Source organism: Varanus komodoensis, unplaced genomic scaffold (genome assembly GCF_004798865.1).
Source record: "Varanus komodoensis strain SLA01 unplaced genomic scaffold, ASM479886v1 scaffold23, whole genome shotgun sequence".
NCBI classification, from domain to species: domain Eukaryota; kingdom Metazoa; phylum Chordata; class Lepidosauria; order Squamata; family Varanidae; genus Varanus; species Varanus komodoensis.
In genome coordinates, this window is record NW_025335627.1 from 5,796,480 (window position 1) to 5,814,301 (window position 17,822).

General features: G+C 46.8%; 1 protein-coding gene across 3 annotated transcripts in view; it reads right to left on the reverse strand.

Moving 5' to 3' along the window:
* Positions 1-7,121: 7,121 nt before the first annotated feature.
* The window catches only part of PLCL1 (phospholipase C like 1 (inactive)), a 246,937-nt gene continuing 236,236 nt past the window's right edge, over positions 7,122-17,822 (reverse strand). For all 3 annotated transcript variants that reach the window (XM_044431801.1, XM_044431802.1, XM_044431803.1), the window contains exon 6: positions 7,122-9,451. In XM_044431801.1, the coding sequence (XP_044287736.1) occupies positions 9,269-9,451 (183 nt within the window). In that variant the 3' untranslated portion in view covers positions 7,122-9,268. The remainder of the gene's footprint in view (positions 9,452-17,822) is intronic.

Consider the following 17,822-nt stretch of genomic DNA (forward strand, 5'->3'; position numbering starts at 1 on the left):
CCGGAGGTGCGCTCTGGGGCCTGGAATTGCGGTCCAGAGAGACCCATGGGCTGGCCTTTGGCGACATCCAGTCTCACGATCCCCTTCTGCCAAGATGTTCCGTGCAACATTCCTAGCTCCGCAACGCCTTGCAGCAGGGCTGCAGAATGTGTCTTCCTCCAGAGGCTGCGTTCCTTGGCATGGGCAGTGTTGATGGGAGTTGCAGCCCAGCAGCATCTGGGGGCCACGTTCTCTGCAGTCCTGCCTCCTGTGGTGCTTCAGCTGAGAATAAGCAACTCACCCAGGGCACCCTTCAAGCTCCACATGCCAGCGAGCACGGATCAAAGCCCTGGGCTTCCAGGCATCACCACAGTGGGTCTCACAATAGGGTGCGCCAAATGGGGCTCTGGTGGCCTGCCCCTTGGCACACAACACATGGGCAGCACTGAGTGGGCAGAGAGGGAGGGCATCCCTAACCACCATTATGGGCCTGGGCATTTATTCCCATTTGGGGTGTGGTCTTGGTAGTCCTTTGCTTTCCCTTGCCTATGAGAATCTTTACGGGCCTCTTCCTTGCTATGGTGCACAGAGACCTCAAGGGAGAAGAAGGGGCTTCTCCAGAATTATCAGAGGTTGCTTCTGGATGGGACATATCCATTCGCAGACGTTTAAGGGGTTTTCTGGATGAGCTCAGCTTCTGCTCTTGAGCCCAATCACCGCTCCATCCAGCTCCGTGGTGTCTGCAGTGGCCAGAAGGGCTCTCTAGCGTGTCGGAGAGGAGTCTTTCCAAGCAGAACCTGGAGAGGCTGGAGACTAACCCATGGACCTTCCGTAGGCAAGGCAGGTGTGCTGCCAATGAATGACGACCCCTCTTCCCACCATTTCCCCATCTCTTTTCCCAGCCAGCAAAGATCCAGTGAGGAAAAGCAGTGGCCTGGTGGCACAAGGGCCTCTGTGTGTGGAAGCACCCAAAGAGTGTGGCGCTTGCTTCAGACAGCCTGTGTGGCATCGAGGGGAGAGTGCGGGTCTGGGACTCAGCAGATATGGGTTCTGGCCCCCGCTGGGCCAGGAGGCTCACTGGGCAGCTATGGGCCAGGCACAGACTCTTAGCCCAGCCTACCTCGCAGAGTGGTTGTGGGGATGAAATGGAGAGGAGGAGGAGGAGCCAGAGGAGCATGTGGGCTGCCTTGGCTCCTTGCAAGAAGAAAGAAGGCAGCAATCGTCGTCATCATCATCATCGCCTTTGAGGTTCAGCACATCAGCCACAAAGGGACATCGCTGATCCAAAACTGCCAAGCCACCCCCTGTTGGCCGTTTGCCTTTGGGGCGGGCAGCCCCATTGGCTGCATAAATAGCGTCACCTCTCTCCAAGCCCCAGCCTCTTCTAGATCCGAGCAGAGTCCCGCAGCCTTGGAAGGTGCGTCCGTGCTGGGGCAGTCCAGAGGCGCCTTCTGCCCCTCACGAGGAGATCTGTGGCAGCAGAGGCCGAGCCCCGTGCAATGGCTGCCTGCCCTTGGCCTCCACGGCCCGGCCACGGCGGCTTTCCACCCAGCAACGACTCGGGGAGACCCTTCCGCGCTGCCCGGGGGACGCGGGCGGCCTGCTGCCCTCCCGCCGCAGGGAGCCGGCTGCGGAGCGCCCGGGAAGGGCCGGTCCCGCGCCGAGACGGCGGGCGCGCGCTCCCGCAGCTTGACGCTCTCCGCCACTAGGGGGCGCATGGACCACACTTCCCCGAAGACAAACCCCCCGCCTGCGAAATGCGAGGGATGGCGAACGAAAGCGTGTACAAACATTGCCAAGGCCACGTGAAGGCATCATAAATTTGCCCCGGCTTTTGCCAACTCCTGTCCCAGCCCCGCTCTTGTATCTTTTACAGAAATGTCTCCACATCAGTTTAACAGGTGACTTTCCCTCGGACCCTGCATGGCAGAGAAGGCTTGGACAGCTCAATGTCTGCTTGTTGAGCAGCTGCTAAAAGCACAGGAATGGGGCCAATATAAACACAGGCAACTGTACTTACATGATCAGCTGAGAATGGCTTTGGATCAGTTTTCTAACAGATATTTGGAAAGGAAGAAATGTAATTCCTGTGACCTCAACCAGGAGAACCTGATCCAAAAGAGGGGGAGGGCTTCAATCCCCTCTCTTAGAAATATGTATGTACTACCTTTAATCAACACATTATTCTGGGGTGGCCAACCTTAATGCAATGATTAAAACAAAAACCTTGGATCCCTTTGCAGGTAATTGAACATCATCCAGATTGTGGTGGGCACTGGAAAACCCTTGCTCTTGCAAAGTGGGTAGCCACATCCAAACTGCCTGGAAATTAATGATATGGTGATCTACTAGGAGTGCAGTCTTTCTGGCTTTTATTATGACTGTCCAACGGTTTGAAAAGACACACACTTGCGCTTGTGTTTTAAACAGGAGCTTCATGTGCAAAATCCCCACAGAAAGCTTTTGTTCATCCATTCCCAGATTGGTGCCCTCTGGTTATTTGGAATGCAACTCCCAGCATTCCCGGCCATTGGTCATGATGACTGTGGCTGGTGGGAACTGAAGTACAACACATCTGGACAGGGGCGAAGTAAGGGAAGGCTGCTTTATGAGGATGAGGAGAAATGTTAAGGCTCTTGGTATGCTGCCATGAATGCGTGTGGTGCAGGGAGGGCTGGCCTGGGATTGAGGAGGCCCATGCTCAGTCCCACTTGGCATGAAGCACTTGCACTGGCCCTGGGCTAGGCGCTGACTCCCGCTTTAACTGACCCCATGGGCTTGTCACAAAGGTACAACGGAGAAGAGAAGGAATCACAGAATCATAGAAGTGTAGAGTTGGAAGGGGCCATGAAGGCCATCAAGTCCAACTCCCTGCTGTTGCAGGAAGATGCCCACTGCCTGGATTCTTTGCAGGGAAAAAGGTGGGCTACACACAGAATAAATCATAAAACCCAGAGAACACCTGAAACGGGAAGAAACCAACGGCTCACATAGAGACTGGTCCATCGTCAACTGTGCCTGTTGTGAGCAGCGGCGGAGAAAATGAGGGTGTTCCAAGCGAAAGCACCCAGGTCATGCTCTCCTCTGGGGCAGAGCTAATTGCCTCCAACGTGGAAATAGTACTGCGAGGGCTGGAATGGAATGCTAACTGGTGAAATCAGGTCAGCCATCCAGCCCCGCCACTCCAGTGAGGTGCTAAAGTGCAAAATGCAGCCTCTTGGTTTGAACAAAAGCAGGAAATTGATTCTACTAATTGCACTCAACAAGCTGTCCCAAGCGATGGTGTGGTGATCAATTCTGAAGTGCAGATTCTGATCCAGATGATCTTTACAGCTGCACCAAGGAGAGTGAAAAGAAAAGGATGAAGCAATTCTCATCCCCGGCAGATATGGCTCTTTTGTAGTTAGTGGTTCTCAATGGCTCATTTAAAAGCAAGCCACCCACATAACACTCCACAACAAGGAGCACTCTTTCCGCGGGGGAAATGCCCCCCCCAAGGGTTGCAGCTAATGCCAGCATCCCTGCTGATAAAACGGGCTAGCAGTGCTCCCGGGGAGCCCCAGCTGGCTGCACCAGTGGGCTCAGGACCTGCTTTTGGATGCAAGGAGCGTGTTTTATACCTCCAGGGAGCACTCCTATCACCCCTGCCCGTAAAGGACACAAACCTCCAAGCTCACGTGCTTGCATGCGTCCCGTGTCCCAAACATCTTGAAGCAACTTTTATCCAGACAGGCATTCCGGCCATCTAGACAAAGCACTGGGGCAGAGCAGGGGTGCAGTCAGAGCTGGAACACCAAGAGGAATCTGCTCTGGTCCTTAGTCCTGTCGGGACAAAATGAGCAAAAGCTCTGCCGTAATATGGCCGGGGAAAGCCTGGCACTGCAAGAGCAGCTTAGACTCAATCACATCAGGAATCCATGCTGCAAGTCTTGCTTCCCACCACGCCTTCGAAATGCCAGTGTCCCTGTCCCAAAAGTCCTGTCCTTAGAGGTGCACTCTTAAGATATGCTGTTTACATGTCCTGAAGGTTCTTTTTGTATTATTTTGTCTTAATCCCATCCAATCCTTTTGCTTACTCCACCAAATGTGTATATAACTGATAGGTTATAAGAGTCTTGTACAGACTCCATTTTGGTATTCCCTTCCCAGGCTGCCTACATGCCGCTTGTATCTCCTGGATGTCTGAATAAACTGTAGATGTTCTTTTGATTGTGAAGAATTTAATCCTTTCCTGATGACAAAACAAGAAGGGTCAGTTATGTGGAGCTCTATCAGAGAGACACAAGAGGGTTGAAAATATAAAACAAACCTTTGTCCAGAAGGTCAGAACTAGTAAAGATAAGTCTGGAGGCTGATGTTTTGGCACCAGAAGCACAGGTCAAGATAACCATGAACAAAAGTAGCAGAATCTTTTCTGTGCTGATGTTTTCTCTTACTAATCATTGCAAAGAGCTAAACACATAAATTTGCTGTGCATGATGGATGTGGCAGCTGCTCCCGACTGGAGATGGGCTCACTCCGTATTGCTAGTGTGCACCTACAATAAAGTTTATTATCATTATTATTACCTGCTGGTGTTGCCTGTCTCTCTCTTGCTCAGACAATGAAAAGGGATTTTTTTGTTTTGTTTTTTTGGTCCTCAACAATTGTACATCCCCCATGACTCTCTTTGGGTGTGCTTTTTTCCACTCATGTCAGCTCCGACCATCTTCACTCATTGCCTGGCACACCCTGTTTTTCCCTTGGAGAAGCATTTGCAATGATGTTCTTTGCCTACGAGCTTTGGCGGGGGGGGGGGGGGTCCTTCAGCATCACAGCTCTGGAGTCACAAGACTTTAGGTTTGGAATTCCAAATAATCCTCTCCCCGCCACCCCAATGTTGGGAAGATTGCACCCTCAATTAAACTTCTAGGCAGGTCTTTGGCTCAACTTTCCTTTGCGATCCCGCATGGATTTCTGGCTTCAGCCGTCGACTGCAAAACAGTTCAGTCGCTTTTCCTTAGAAAGGTAGTGGGTTCAGCATGCTGTGCAGGAAATGCAGCTGCAACTCTGGAGCTGCATATATGAACAGCTGATGCTTGGATATATGCCCCCGAAGGAGGCTGCATTGCACCCTTCCACCATTCCCATTAGCTGCCTCGCTGAGTCCTTTGTCAGTCAGGGGATGTGAGCAATGAAAACACTGTTTATGTCAACCTCTCCCAGCAAGGTTATGAGTATGTTTAGTTCAAAACAGCTTTCCCCAGCCTCATGTTTTGGACTCATCAGTGCACCTGCTCAACATGGTCAATGGTCAGGAATGATGGGAGACTAGTCCAAAATCTCCAGAGGGCACCAGGTCGGGAAAGGACAAACTAAAGATTAATTTTGGCTACCCAGAAATGAATACACCTATTCAAAAACCATCTGTGAATTGCACTTGATTAGTTTTTCTGTCCTTGAGTCATTATGAAATTATGGAATTTCCAGAGCCTCATATGCACAGAAATGTAAGTATCTACAAATACAGAAGGGCATTTATGTTTGCATGTTTGTCTTCTGCATTGCTAACTGACTGATTTAACAAAGTTCTGCTTAATAAAGGGTTTGGTCCCTGTGGAATCAGAGAGAGAGAATCTATCAAGCATGTTCTTTTATACCACAGTTTGTATAGGGAACTCAGATAGAGGCTGAGTCTCTGCTCTGAAAACCCACTGAAACCCTCAGGTGACGACTATATAATAGAACACGTAACTACATTCTTTGTATCACCAATACAAATGATTGAGAATCTATTAACCTCCTAAATTTAAGTTCTTATTCTGCACTTTTAGTTTTCATTTGGTCTATGACATCATCATCATCATCATCATCACTATTATTATATAATATTGTTGAAGGATGCCAATGGCTTAAGAGGGGGGAGATGCTCCCCATTCAAAATAATACAAATAAACAAAATAATACAAATTAAATAAATATTAATAAACATTTGCAACACGCTTTTAACATGCTACCAATACCTTCAGTAGGACCTTTGCAGTAGGAATAAATCTAAGGACTGCAGATCTTCACAGTCTATTTCAATATATTAGCTTAATTGCTCTAGCAAGAGGAACTGTGTTCCTGTGGCTTATTATTGCCCTTCTTCACACAAAGATCTGAGGAAAGGTCTTAATTTGTGGAAGCATGTGCTGAGTCTGTGGCCGCATATACCTCCTATCCATGCGTACCTCCCAATCTGCTCCAGAGGATTGTAGGAGCCTCTAGAAGATAAAGGCAAGGTACAGGGTAAGGGTTTGGGAAAGGAAAAAGTTCCCTTGCAGAAGAGGAAGCTTGCTTTGCATAGCAGTGTGTGTGTGTGTGTGTGTGTGTGTGTGTGTGTGTGTGTGTGTGTGTGAGAGAGAGAGAGAGAGAGAGAGAGAGAGAGAGAGAGAGAGAGAGAGAGAGAGAGAGAGAGAGAGAGAGGGGCAAGCACGGAAGCACATAGGTATGAGATGCAGAATCTCCAATAGGCTTCAAGGAATGTGCATTTCTTGGCTTCATTCTCTGCTTTCACTGGATACCTAAGCTCCAGGAAACATGATGCTGGCTCCATTTTTAGCCCAAATGTGAATGACGTGCTGTCTAATTTACTGTGAACATGGCACCTCCTCTTGCTGATCCAATAAGGGTTCAGTGAAAAGGGGGCATCGCTGCAGCCTCCCTTTGCCCATTGCTCAGTCTCCCTCATCACAGCTGAGTGGCACGGAAGCAGGAGGAGAGCTTATGGAAGTGGAGAAAGTTAATCCTTCCCTCTCAACAACCATTACGAGCACCAGATTGATCAGCAGAAAATGCACAGAACCCTGTCAAGGCATGCATCTCCCCCAAGGCCTTTGGGAGAATAGGTCTCCTGACGGAAGATCTGCACAATTCCCTCATTGTGGAGAAGTTATGTGCACAATGGCTGCTGTTTTGCTTATCAGCCATTCAATCCACACTATCCAGGAGTATGCATGTGTGGGCATGTGCACACACACACTTATTCTGAATAACTCTTGCCAAGTGAGATTCATACATTTTTCATGCTTCTCCCATTTATATATACTCTTGTCATTTGATACCTCAATTCTAAATGTATGATGTATCCATATGTAATAATTCATTTACTTAAACATCAGTCAAAGTTTTGTCCATAGCTTTACTCTCTCAGAATGTGCAACATGAACATAATAGTGTTGTTAAGAACTTGGGGGAGGGAGGGGAAATAACTTAATGCATATAGGATTTTCAGACAGTCAACTTTCAACAATTGGATTTTTGTTAAGGAGAAAAAATCAGCACATTTGTTCATCAAATTAATTTAAAAAGTAGCTTTTCAAAATAAAAGCAATGCTTTCAATAAATATAGTCTCTTATATCCATAGAACACTCATTTCTAATAGAGGTAATGCAAATACATACTCAAACATCGAGAAGACTGAAATATAGGAACATGGTTAAGAATATTTGAGCCAGACACTATAAAGGATGGTAAAGGGCAGACTTTCCCCCTCTTTCTGTCTTCCAGCTTTACCGTGAGCCAGGCCTGTAGTGTAGCGCAACACAGCTCTTCTATTCCCAACTGCTCAGCAAGACTTTATGGAACATCTGCTGGAAACTATTAAGTTTCCCTGCCCTTTCCCTCTGCTATGGTGCCTTTAGTGATTCTGTTCTGGTAGCTTCATATTTCTTGTGCATCACGCTTGTGGCCCAATTCACAATCAAATCGGTGTTGTGGGAGTGTGGCTTGATCAGCCTGGGGGTAAGAAGGGACAGGTCTGGGCAGGGGCAGCCAAGTATCTGACGCATCGTAAGCACGGCTTGCTGCTCTGCCGTAACTGCTGCACCCTGAAGTAAGCCACTGCGGCCTTTGCGACTGTCATCAAATGGTTTTTTAAAAAGAAAACATTCGTCTAACACCAATGCGTATGGTACTCTGTGCAGTAACATGGCGACCGTGACCGGGATAAATGTATTAAATGGTCGTGGGGCCACGTCACTGAACCGCTCTGCTCTGGTTGCCTTATCCCACATCTTTAGCTTCGCAATTCGGTTGCGTAAACTTGCCCTTGTACCTAACAGGGCGAGGCTTTCTTGGGCCGCTTCTCATGTTCCATTGTGAAGAGGTTGAGCATGTCCTCCAAATCCTACAGCTGAAGATACATGAAAACGTGTTGAGAATATGCCATGAGACACAGCTGCCTGGAGAGAGAAGGCTCAAGGCCTGCAGGGGACAAGGCTTTCCTCTATTTCATGTTACTTCTACTTAGCCACGGGAGGAAGCTTGAATTAGGCCGACATTTTTGGCATATACCGTGAGAAATAGCCCTTGCCCATGTGACTTGTTCAGAATAAAGAAAGCAGAATTAAGATCTTAAGAGTTTTATCTCAAGCTCACAGTTTGTATAAATTTCTTCCAGATAAGAAGCACTGAGGAATCATCTGGAATTTAGCCACCATCGTTCTATTCTGTCTAAAGAACACTTGAAATCTCACACTTCATAACCAAAGCCTGGAATCACTTAAGTTTATATAACTACATGTTTGCAGAGCTCAAATGGAGCCCTGGCTGCCTCGGATTAAATAAAGTTACCAATTTCTTCTATTAATATGTATTACATGAATGCCTTTCCAATGGTGATTAGCAAAAAGGCAGTGGAATGTTCATCAAAAATCCAATCGGAATTGATAAAAAATCCTGTTTAATATTTCATCAGCATAATTTAATGACTAAATTAATTATTTAGCATTCCTACTATATTGAGGAATCTATTATTAATCTATGCCGATAACAGGAGGACTTCTTCATGGGGGTGGGACTTTTTGTTTGTTTTGCTGGTAAAATCTGTATTATGCCATTGGAACAGCACAGTATTAAAAGCTGCCAGCAACATGACAGTGATTATAGAAGAAAGTGTACAACTGATGTGTTATGTGCTCTCGGTCTTTAACCCTGGTCCTCAAAATTATCCAAACCTGATCAAAGATGCCAAAATAATAAATAAGGAACAGGGCTAATTATGCAATGCATGACACAGCTGTTATAGCTTCTCCCCACACGAAAGGACACGTGCACAGAGCTTGGGCTGATTAGGACTGTCACTAAACTTAGATAAATGAACTGCAATAAAACACTGGCATTGTGAGGATTTTAATACTTCTGACACCCTGCAGAAGGCATTCTAATGTGGATCTTACTATCTGTCTGTCTGTCTGTCTTTATAAATGCGTAAAAAAAATAATTCCGGGCGATCAAAATCTATGACATGCTGGGGAGCACTAGCTTTCACAGCCTCCCGTTCTCCTCTCCGGTCTCCTTTTCTTCAATTGCCTCAAGGCATCGTTTGGGCTTTGCATCCGCATTCCCACATCCTGTTTTGCTCAGTCCACATGACAAGCAAGCCAACTGGACCTGCTTCATGTTCTCTATGGCTTCATTCTTGGCGTTCTTCAACAGATCCCCTTGTCCCTAAGAAGACATAGCAAAACACAGAAAGAAGACAGTCATGAAGAACATGGGTGCGTCAAAGGAGAAAGGGGGGCTGGCTTGTCCCATTGCAGTTTACAGATCTCACTGCATCCACTTTGCAGTGAAATGGGCAGCTCTGTGGAAGATCTTCTGCTTTGGCTAACATAAGAGTTTCCACAGGGTTTGTGGGCAGATCTCTCAGACTGAACATATTTTGAACAACAAGAGTTAAGAACACCTCCTTGGAGTCATCTCATGGCTCTAGAGAGTGTGGCCAACTAGTTCCGGTGGAAACAACATTTCTATAGTGTGTATGTTTGCTGGGAAAAAATATGGACCGGAGCTCTAGCTGGCATCTGGATAATGTTTGCTGGGAACAAATATTTAGAAAATCTTCTGGAGAACCACCCACAAATCCAACTGAAGTAGAAGCCTCTTAAGCCCAGTTATTCTTACTCTTGCTAATGGCAAGAGTAGCCATGGTATGCTTATTAAACCAAATAGGAAACATTTTGTAATAATCGGATAGAAATGTTATCACACAACAATTACAGAGTTACATTTTCTAAGCGAGCCAGAGAGAATTATCTATAAAAGTTGGTATGAACATTTTCCCCATTCCCTCCCATTCACATTTTGTGGGCTAATCCTTCCTTTTCTATTTGCCTTCTAAATTTAGAATTTCTAAAATTAAAGTTGGGATTTACACATACACGGTTCACTGTTTCAGTTTACTGTCACACGCTGTGGCATAATTTTATCGACAAATTCACCCTGCAAAAAGGAACCTTGACGCAAGCACATGTCCATCACGGGTGTCCACGTGACACCCCTCCATTGCTGAAAGCACACATCAGGGGATTCAGTGTTTATGTGAAGGGCCTGATTGAGTCAGGATGCCCCCTGCTGCGGAGGAGCCCCGCACAAAGCCCTAGGCAGGGCCCTGCCATGGTGCATGCCTACAGTTCCCTAACGGAGTAGAGGCCAAGGTGCTGGTGCATAACTCTGTACCTCAACCTATTAATTTCCCCCAGTTTCAAGCTATCTCTAGATATCTCAACCCTGTGAACTGGTTAGGGAAGTGTGCCCCTGGTGACTACAAATGTTACTTTAGACTTCAACCCCATGGGCACATTATATTACTATGCTTTAAAAACAAATTAAGCTGAGATGTACATCCTTAAGAGTCCCCGGAGCAAACACGCTGAGTTTCAGGTTTCTAGGTTTCTCAGCCTTGGAGTTATGACGGACGGACACACCTCTCCTGTTATTATTATGGAGAATAATTTGCACATGGCCAAAGATGGGGAGAGGGAACAAGTTCGACAAACAAGGGAAATGCATTTCTTTGCCATAAACCACTGTGCAAAGCCCTAAATGACATCACCCAACTCATCCACAGTCCCCTCCTCGTGCTACTTAGCACTTGGAGACAGCCTGTTGTGACTCAGGCCCTGACACATGCCATGTCACTTGCTTTCATGGAGCTTCTCCGAGCCTAGTAAACAAGTGCAGAGGAACAATTGGTAGCTGGTGAGGTTTGGCACCAGTAAACAACGCTTGGGAACAACAGCAGCTGGAAATGCATCAGAAGTGGAGACGATCCGGGACAGCCTCGCCATTTGGCTAAGGGCACTTATTGGGACAAAGGAGCCCCTGTTTAACTGGAAGCCTCCGGTGTGACGACAGCGCTGGTCCTTCCTTCTGCACTAGAATCATTTAAAATATCATTGCAATTGGACTTACTTGCTCTGAAAGAACAAGCAGGGCATGCAGGATTTAGTACAAACCCTTTTGACGGACAACATGGTGACTGCCTATGTGAAGTTTCACCACATATGCAAGAGTGGAACCCTCCTCTTCTTGTTAATGCTTCTATACTGCTTAATATCCTAACATCTCTTAAGCAGCACAAAACACAATACATGTACAGAATTGTATGAACACCAATGTAAAACAATGCAAGAATAATATCAACAAATAAATAATCTAAAACAATAGAACAAAGACAATAAGAGAGCGCAGCTGCGCTATACTCTGTCACAGGACAGGGAAAGCCTGCCTGTGGTTTAAAGCTCACCACAGTTTTGGGTCTCTCGGATAAGTCATGGGGGAATGGTCTGGAGGGCAGGACTCAGAAGACCCACTGAGGGCTGCATTCTATTTGTTGTGGAACAAATAGGATCTCCTTGAGAGATCTCCGTGGTCAATGGTGTGTATATAGAGGAAAGGCTATAGAATGACCATCCGATGTTACGGCCTGCAGATGATCATTTCTGCATCTTTTGTGGACGCCGAGTGAGAGGGTGCAGGGTGGAAAGAGGCATCGAGTCATGTTCTGTTGCATGGCTAGAACACAGACCCTCTGTGAGACTCAAAAGTGAAGATGAAAGACGGCGGGGACACCCACCCTCGTCTTCTTTGCTGAGGTTCTGGGTGACCATTCCAGGGAGTCACCCAAGGTTCCCTCTTTGGATGCTGTCAGCAACAGATTGTGTTATTGGATTAAACGGGCATCATGCTGGAAAGTAATTGGCAATTATAAATGTTTGCGAACCATTCATATACTCTTGTGTTGTTAATCAAAGCTAAATACCAAGGGTAGGCAGATGGAATGGCATTGCATCATTGATCAAATGTAGTGAGGTTTTTGTTTCTCCCGTCAGCTGACAGCTGTAACAAGACTGTTGTCAGAACTAAGTCATGGCATATGAATGTAAACTGATTTACTTTGAACACTACAAAAAGTCAGGGTGATGCCATTCACAACAAATCTAAAATGCAGTTCTAATCCTTTAGATTGGGATTACTTAGAATTGCTTTTTCTTAAATCCGTTGCTTTTAAAGTGCTATTTATAGAATTCCTGAAGGAAAATCTGCTAGTGTTTTCCTTCTCAGATAACGCTTGCTTTCAAAAGCACTGTCATGGATGTGGCCACAGTGGTGGCACTGGAGCGCATAAAATATAAATGAACTGATGTCTGAAGTAACTGCAAGAGGGAATGGGTTGTCCTTTCCCACTCAGTCAGTGGTCATGTGCCCCAAGCAGCTCTTGGTATTCCATCCCCAGAGGGGAAACAAGCAGGATACAGCCAGAAGATCTGCTGTCCAGTTCTATCCATCTGATTCAATGCCTAGAAAGGTAGAGGTGAGTGGCGCATGGGACTTACAATCTTACATTTCTGTAACTCTTATTCCACATATGCTCACTGTATTGGAATTTGGAGTCTCGAGGCTTTATTAACATTGATCATTCCCACAGACAAGTCCGTCACTGCAGAACAGATGCAGTGAGATCTATTTCTTGATCCAAAACATGATTTATCACTGGATTAGATGAGATGGTGCATCAAATAGTTTTGTCCAAAGTGTGTACCGATATTTCACAAATGCAAAGAGAGATGGTGCAATATAATAAGAAAATAGAATGAGCACTGCAGGTGCATGAACGTCCCACCGAAACGTCCAGGATAATAAACCTTCTGAGACACTTAGAGTGGTGGTGAGTTGGCGAAGTCCTGAGTGAATCTCAGGGCAGCCTCAAATAATCACATTGCCTTTTGTTCAACAAAAGCCTTAGAGAGCCCATGGCAGACAGGAAGGGCAGGGCCAGCTGAACACACGGTCGGGGGCGGGAATGGGGTGCCTCCCTCCATGTTTTTAACCTCCACAGGGAGGAACGTGAAAAGGTAGAAAGAAATGTGAGGCAACTGAAGCTTTGTAGAGACGATGGAGCAGATGCAGCACCTTCCTTTCCCTTCCACACGATGCTTCTAGTTGCCTGCACAGATCCAAGGCTGTGGCATATCCTAAGCCATCTGAGGAATCTGGAACATCTTCCATGAGATCTGGAATAGGTCACAATGGTCTTCTCTACACAAGACATTTATAGTGCTCTCATTCCCTACTCACAATTGTTTACAGATTCACTGGACAACATCCTGACTCTCCAGTTTTGCTTTTAAGTCTACTCAGCACTTTGGGGAGGGTTTGGGGGTTTTTTAGAGCAGTGAAAACACAACATTTAATTGTTCAAATGAAAGAAAGTGCAATTTCCTCTTGTGCATTTTTACTGTTCAGTGCTCTAGAATCTGCCTAGATATGAAGTGGTATGCAAATACTGCATTTAATGTAAATAAATAAATTTGTGCTTTTCTGCTCTGCATGCACCACCTGGTAATTTTGTAGGAAATCCCCTCTGTGTAGGGCTCAAATCTCAAATCTGTGACAAAACTGAAAGTAGATATAGTGGATCCATCAGATCAGTGGTTTTCAACCTTTCCATAGATGGGAACTGGTGAAAAAAGGAAAACCACCCCAGGGACCACTGAGACAGAAACAAAAAGCACCATACACATAGCACAGTATTCTGTGCATTAGTTTCCAAACACAATACCCCCAAAAAATAAAAAATGAAAATCTTCCAAAACAACTGGAAACCAAACAACAAAAAATGCCAACAAAAAAGAAAATTCCAAAAACAAGGCAGCCTGGTCCCCAGCCAGCTCCCACCGAGCCATCTGTCCTCTTCCTGCACCCACCCCCACCCCCACCATGAATGCAATGGCAACCAAGGAAGAGGCGGTGAAGCACAGCTAGCCTCTGCACAGGTTTGCAGCAAGCAGGATGCACCCCGCTCCCCACACACACACACAAGCACAGACCAGCAGGAAAGGTCTCACAGACTGGCACTGGACCCCAGACCAGTGGTTGAAAGCCTTCTGAACCTGGTGGTCTTCAGAGGCATTTGGACCACAACACCCAGAATTCCCATCCAACAAGGCCATTGACTGGGAATTCTGGGTGTTGCAGTCCAAACCTGTCTGGAAGGGACAAAATTGGGGAAGGCTGGACTAGATACGATGGATACAATGGATCTAGATATAGCTTCTCAACAGCCTTGCCTAGAAAAGAACCACGTCCAAGGAATGAGTTAAGCTCCCAGCACTGGGGCTCAGAATATGAGCATACTCAGGATGTAAGACACTCTTTGAGGCTCAGGATTTTTCTGGGTTTCCCACCCTTCAAAATCAAGCAGAGCCAAGCAACTCAGACTCCTGCTACCCTGACCATCATCACTGCCCTCCGACGCACAAAACACCTTCCCACCCTCCACTCCGGACCTGTCCAGTTTGCCTTGCTCATCCTGGTGGTGGCCCAGGAGTAGCAATCGTGGCAGAGGAAGAGGACGGAGGCTTTTCCTCACTCCCCCTGGGTGTGCAGGCAAGGTGTGGCGTGATCACCTCGCTCTGATCAAAGGCGTGATCTCTCTTGCAGCTGACACACACACCCGTTGTTCTGTGGTTGGATGGTCTTGAAGGGGAAAAAGAAACTCCAGAAGCTTCCTATCTGCAAGATGAGAATGCAAGGAATGGTTCTGAGCAATACTTGGCAAGAAAACGAACGTCAGACGTCGCTCTCTGGCAACGAGACCGCCACAGCGCTGCAAGTAATCAATGAGGAATAATCTCACTGGACATGTTCTTGTGGAGAAGCCATCTGTTTGCGTTGAAAAATTGGTTGTGAATATAATCTACTTAAAAAAGAAAAATGCCAACAAAATTATGTCAACACCTTAACAAAGCCAAATAGTAGAAAGAATGTGGGTCAGCTCTGAGAACCAGGTTAAACCAAATAACCCTTGGAAAAATCAGTGCCTGCGATAATTTGAGAGCACAGAACCACTGCCTTGGCAGGCAGTGTACAAAGAACACATTCTTTCTGACAGACAAAGAAAAATCTCATTTCTCTATTTTAGCCTTCTAAGGCTCTTGCTTCTTACTGCTACTGATGCTATCGCTGACTCTAGAAATAAATATCACATCAGAAAAGGAAATGGTTGAAGTCCGCTTTTTGTCGAATGCCACAGAAGTTACTAATCACATCATTAGTTTAAAAAAAAGGACTGTCTGAAATGGTGTTGAATTTTGCTCTCCCCCACTGCTTCACCCCCCCCCCCCAGAATGCATAATATATTCCCCCTTTATCAGTGCTTCAATGGGGCCATCTTTGCAGCCATTTCTTTCACGGGGGGCTTTGCCCAATTACAGTGGCAATATTCTGCTGGGAACTTCTTCCCAAAGTGCAGTCAGCCAACGCTTCAGTGCCTTTTTTCTTCCAGAAAACAGCCCTGTGATCTCATGGAAGAGTGTCCCAGGGACTGCAGCAATGCTTGGAAGAACTCTGCTAAGGCTGGACCTGGTGCTCCAGTCTTGGAAGTGGAGTTGGGCATCTGAGCCCTGAACAACAACCCTTTGCAGCTGATAGAGGATGAATCACAGTGGAAAATCAACCTCAGAGAAAGAAAGGGGGAATTCTGATGCCCAAGAGGAAGAGGAAGGGCCATGATACAAGACATCCTGAGCCTATCTCAGCCTCCTCCCCTGTCCCTTGGAGTGTCCTTTTTAGATGGGCTGAGCATTAGGAAAGACAGAGGTGAAGATTGCCTCCACCACACTTCCTGCCTGGTCAGGTTCAGCCTGGGGGGCACAGGAATTTCACATGCAGCTGAGTTTGGAGCCTCTATGCAGTGAAGATGGAATCAGTTGACCTTTATCCAAGTAACACTGATGTCATTAGATGGCCAGAAAAAGTTGGCTGTGTTATGTTGAATCTCAGTGCAATCAACATGTAGTCAAACTTGATTGTCTGGATGATGTCATTGTTACTAGGAAGAAAGAGGGCTATTTTTCAGGCCAAAACTGAGGCTGAATGGCCATGCATCAAGACCATAAACAGCAGCACACCAGTGCTTCGGGGGTGGGATCTTCCAGGAAACATTTGGAAAGCCCCAATCCTATTTTCACCTGACGATGTTAGCTGGAGAACTCGCAGTTCAAACAGAGAACATTAACAATACTATAGTTTTATTTCTTTAAAAAGTGTGTTTATGTATTTTTAAAGTGTCCATCAACTGAAGTTTTTTGGGCAGTGCACAAGGCATAAAAATATAGTACAAATTTGAAACAAAAGGATTAGAATAGCACAAAATAAAAGAGCAGGCGGCAAAGAAAAAACGATTACACTAATAAAGTCAAATTAAAGCCAACAGCACTATGGAGTACTAAAAGCACAAAAGCAGTTCTTCAGATGCCCGGGAGTAATTTAAAAAGGCTCTGAAAATTTTGAAATATTCACCACGATGTGTCATAATAACAGTTGGCCTTTGCACAGCACATCTCCAGATGCTGCATATACTGTATCTCCATCAGTCCAACAACTGCAAGTTAGGAAAAGCCAGTGCTGTTTTCCCACACTGCAGAGCCAGTGAGCCTATGAGAGCATGCTTTGCTGAGAGAACCTGGTGGGTTGTGCCTGGGGCAAGGGCTGAAAAGCAGACAAACAATGCCGCCAGAGCAGACTCAGGGCCATCTAGTCCAGCCTTCTGTTCCTGCGATGCCCAACCCACTGCCCACAGGTTCCCACAAGCAGGAGATGCGCCCAAGCCCCTCAGCAAGCGACATGCACACCGCTGCCGATGTTGGAGGCAGCAGAAAGCAGCAGTGGCGACAGACAGCCTTACCTTTGGCAGCCAGCATTGCATCGCTGTATGAGGATGCGTGTGTTCCTGCGCATCAGCTGACCCACAGACCTGTGCAGGCAAACCCTGAAGCACATGCATCCATGGTGCAGGGCGGGGAGTCAAAGTTTGGAAAGGAAGACCATAAGGTGACTGTGTTCCTAGACCCATCTGCAATGATTACATTAATTCCAGTACTGCCCAGGAAGGCAACCTTTGGCCTCTCCTGGCTCTTGGGTGAGCCAACACTTTTTCTGATGCCCTGCCTGGCCTAGAAAGCACTGGCCAGAGCAAGCAGTTGCGCCTGACAGTGGAGTTGCACGGTTAGAGCTGCTTCATGGTTTTCAGGGCTTAGGTGCAAGTTTTGGGGGCTTGCCATACCCACCTCCAAGAAAGGGGGAACGTTAGGGTCTCTGGCTTTTCTGCAGCTCAAAATCAAAGCCTTCAGCAAAAAGGGATTCCTGGAGCACTTCCCCTCCCACCCATGCAAATCTCATAAACTCTCCCCTATTCCTTTTAACTAGCCTGACTTGCCGCTAGGCTGGCAGTGGAAATGGAGAAGGAAAGAATGGCCCTGGGAGACCTGAGCAAAGCTGCCTTCCTCAGGCCACTGGAGCCCTTGCCGTGGTGCTCTGGTGTCGGGGAAGGGGAGGCTCCTTCCTTCCATCTCCCTGCTGCTGCCCAAAGCAGGGCTGCAACAGTGGCTTGGGAGTCGCAGTCTGGGACACCTGGAGAGCCCCAGCTGGGAAAGGCTGAGCCGAGCCGGATTGCAAGGGACAGCAGCAGAGGGTTCACAGGAAGGGTGTGGCGGGGGGGGCAGACTGCTTTGCTCTGAGATAGGCCAAGTTTTGG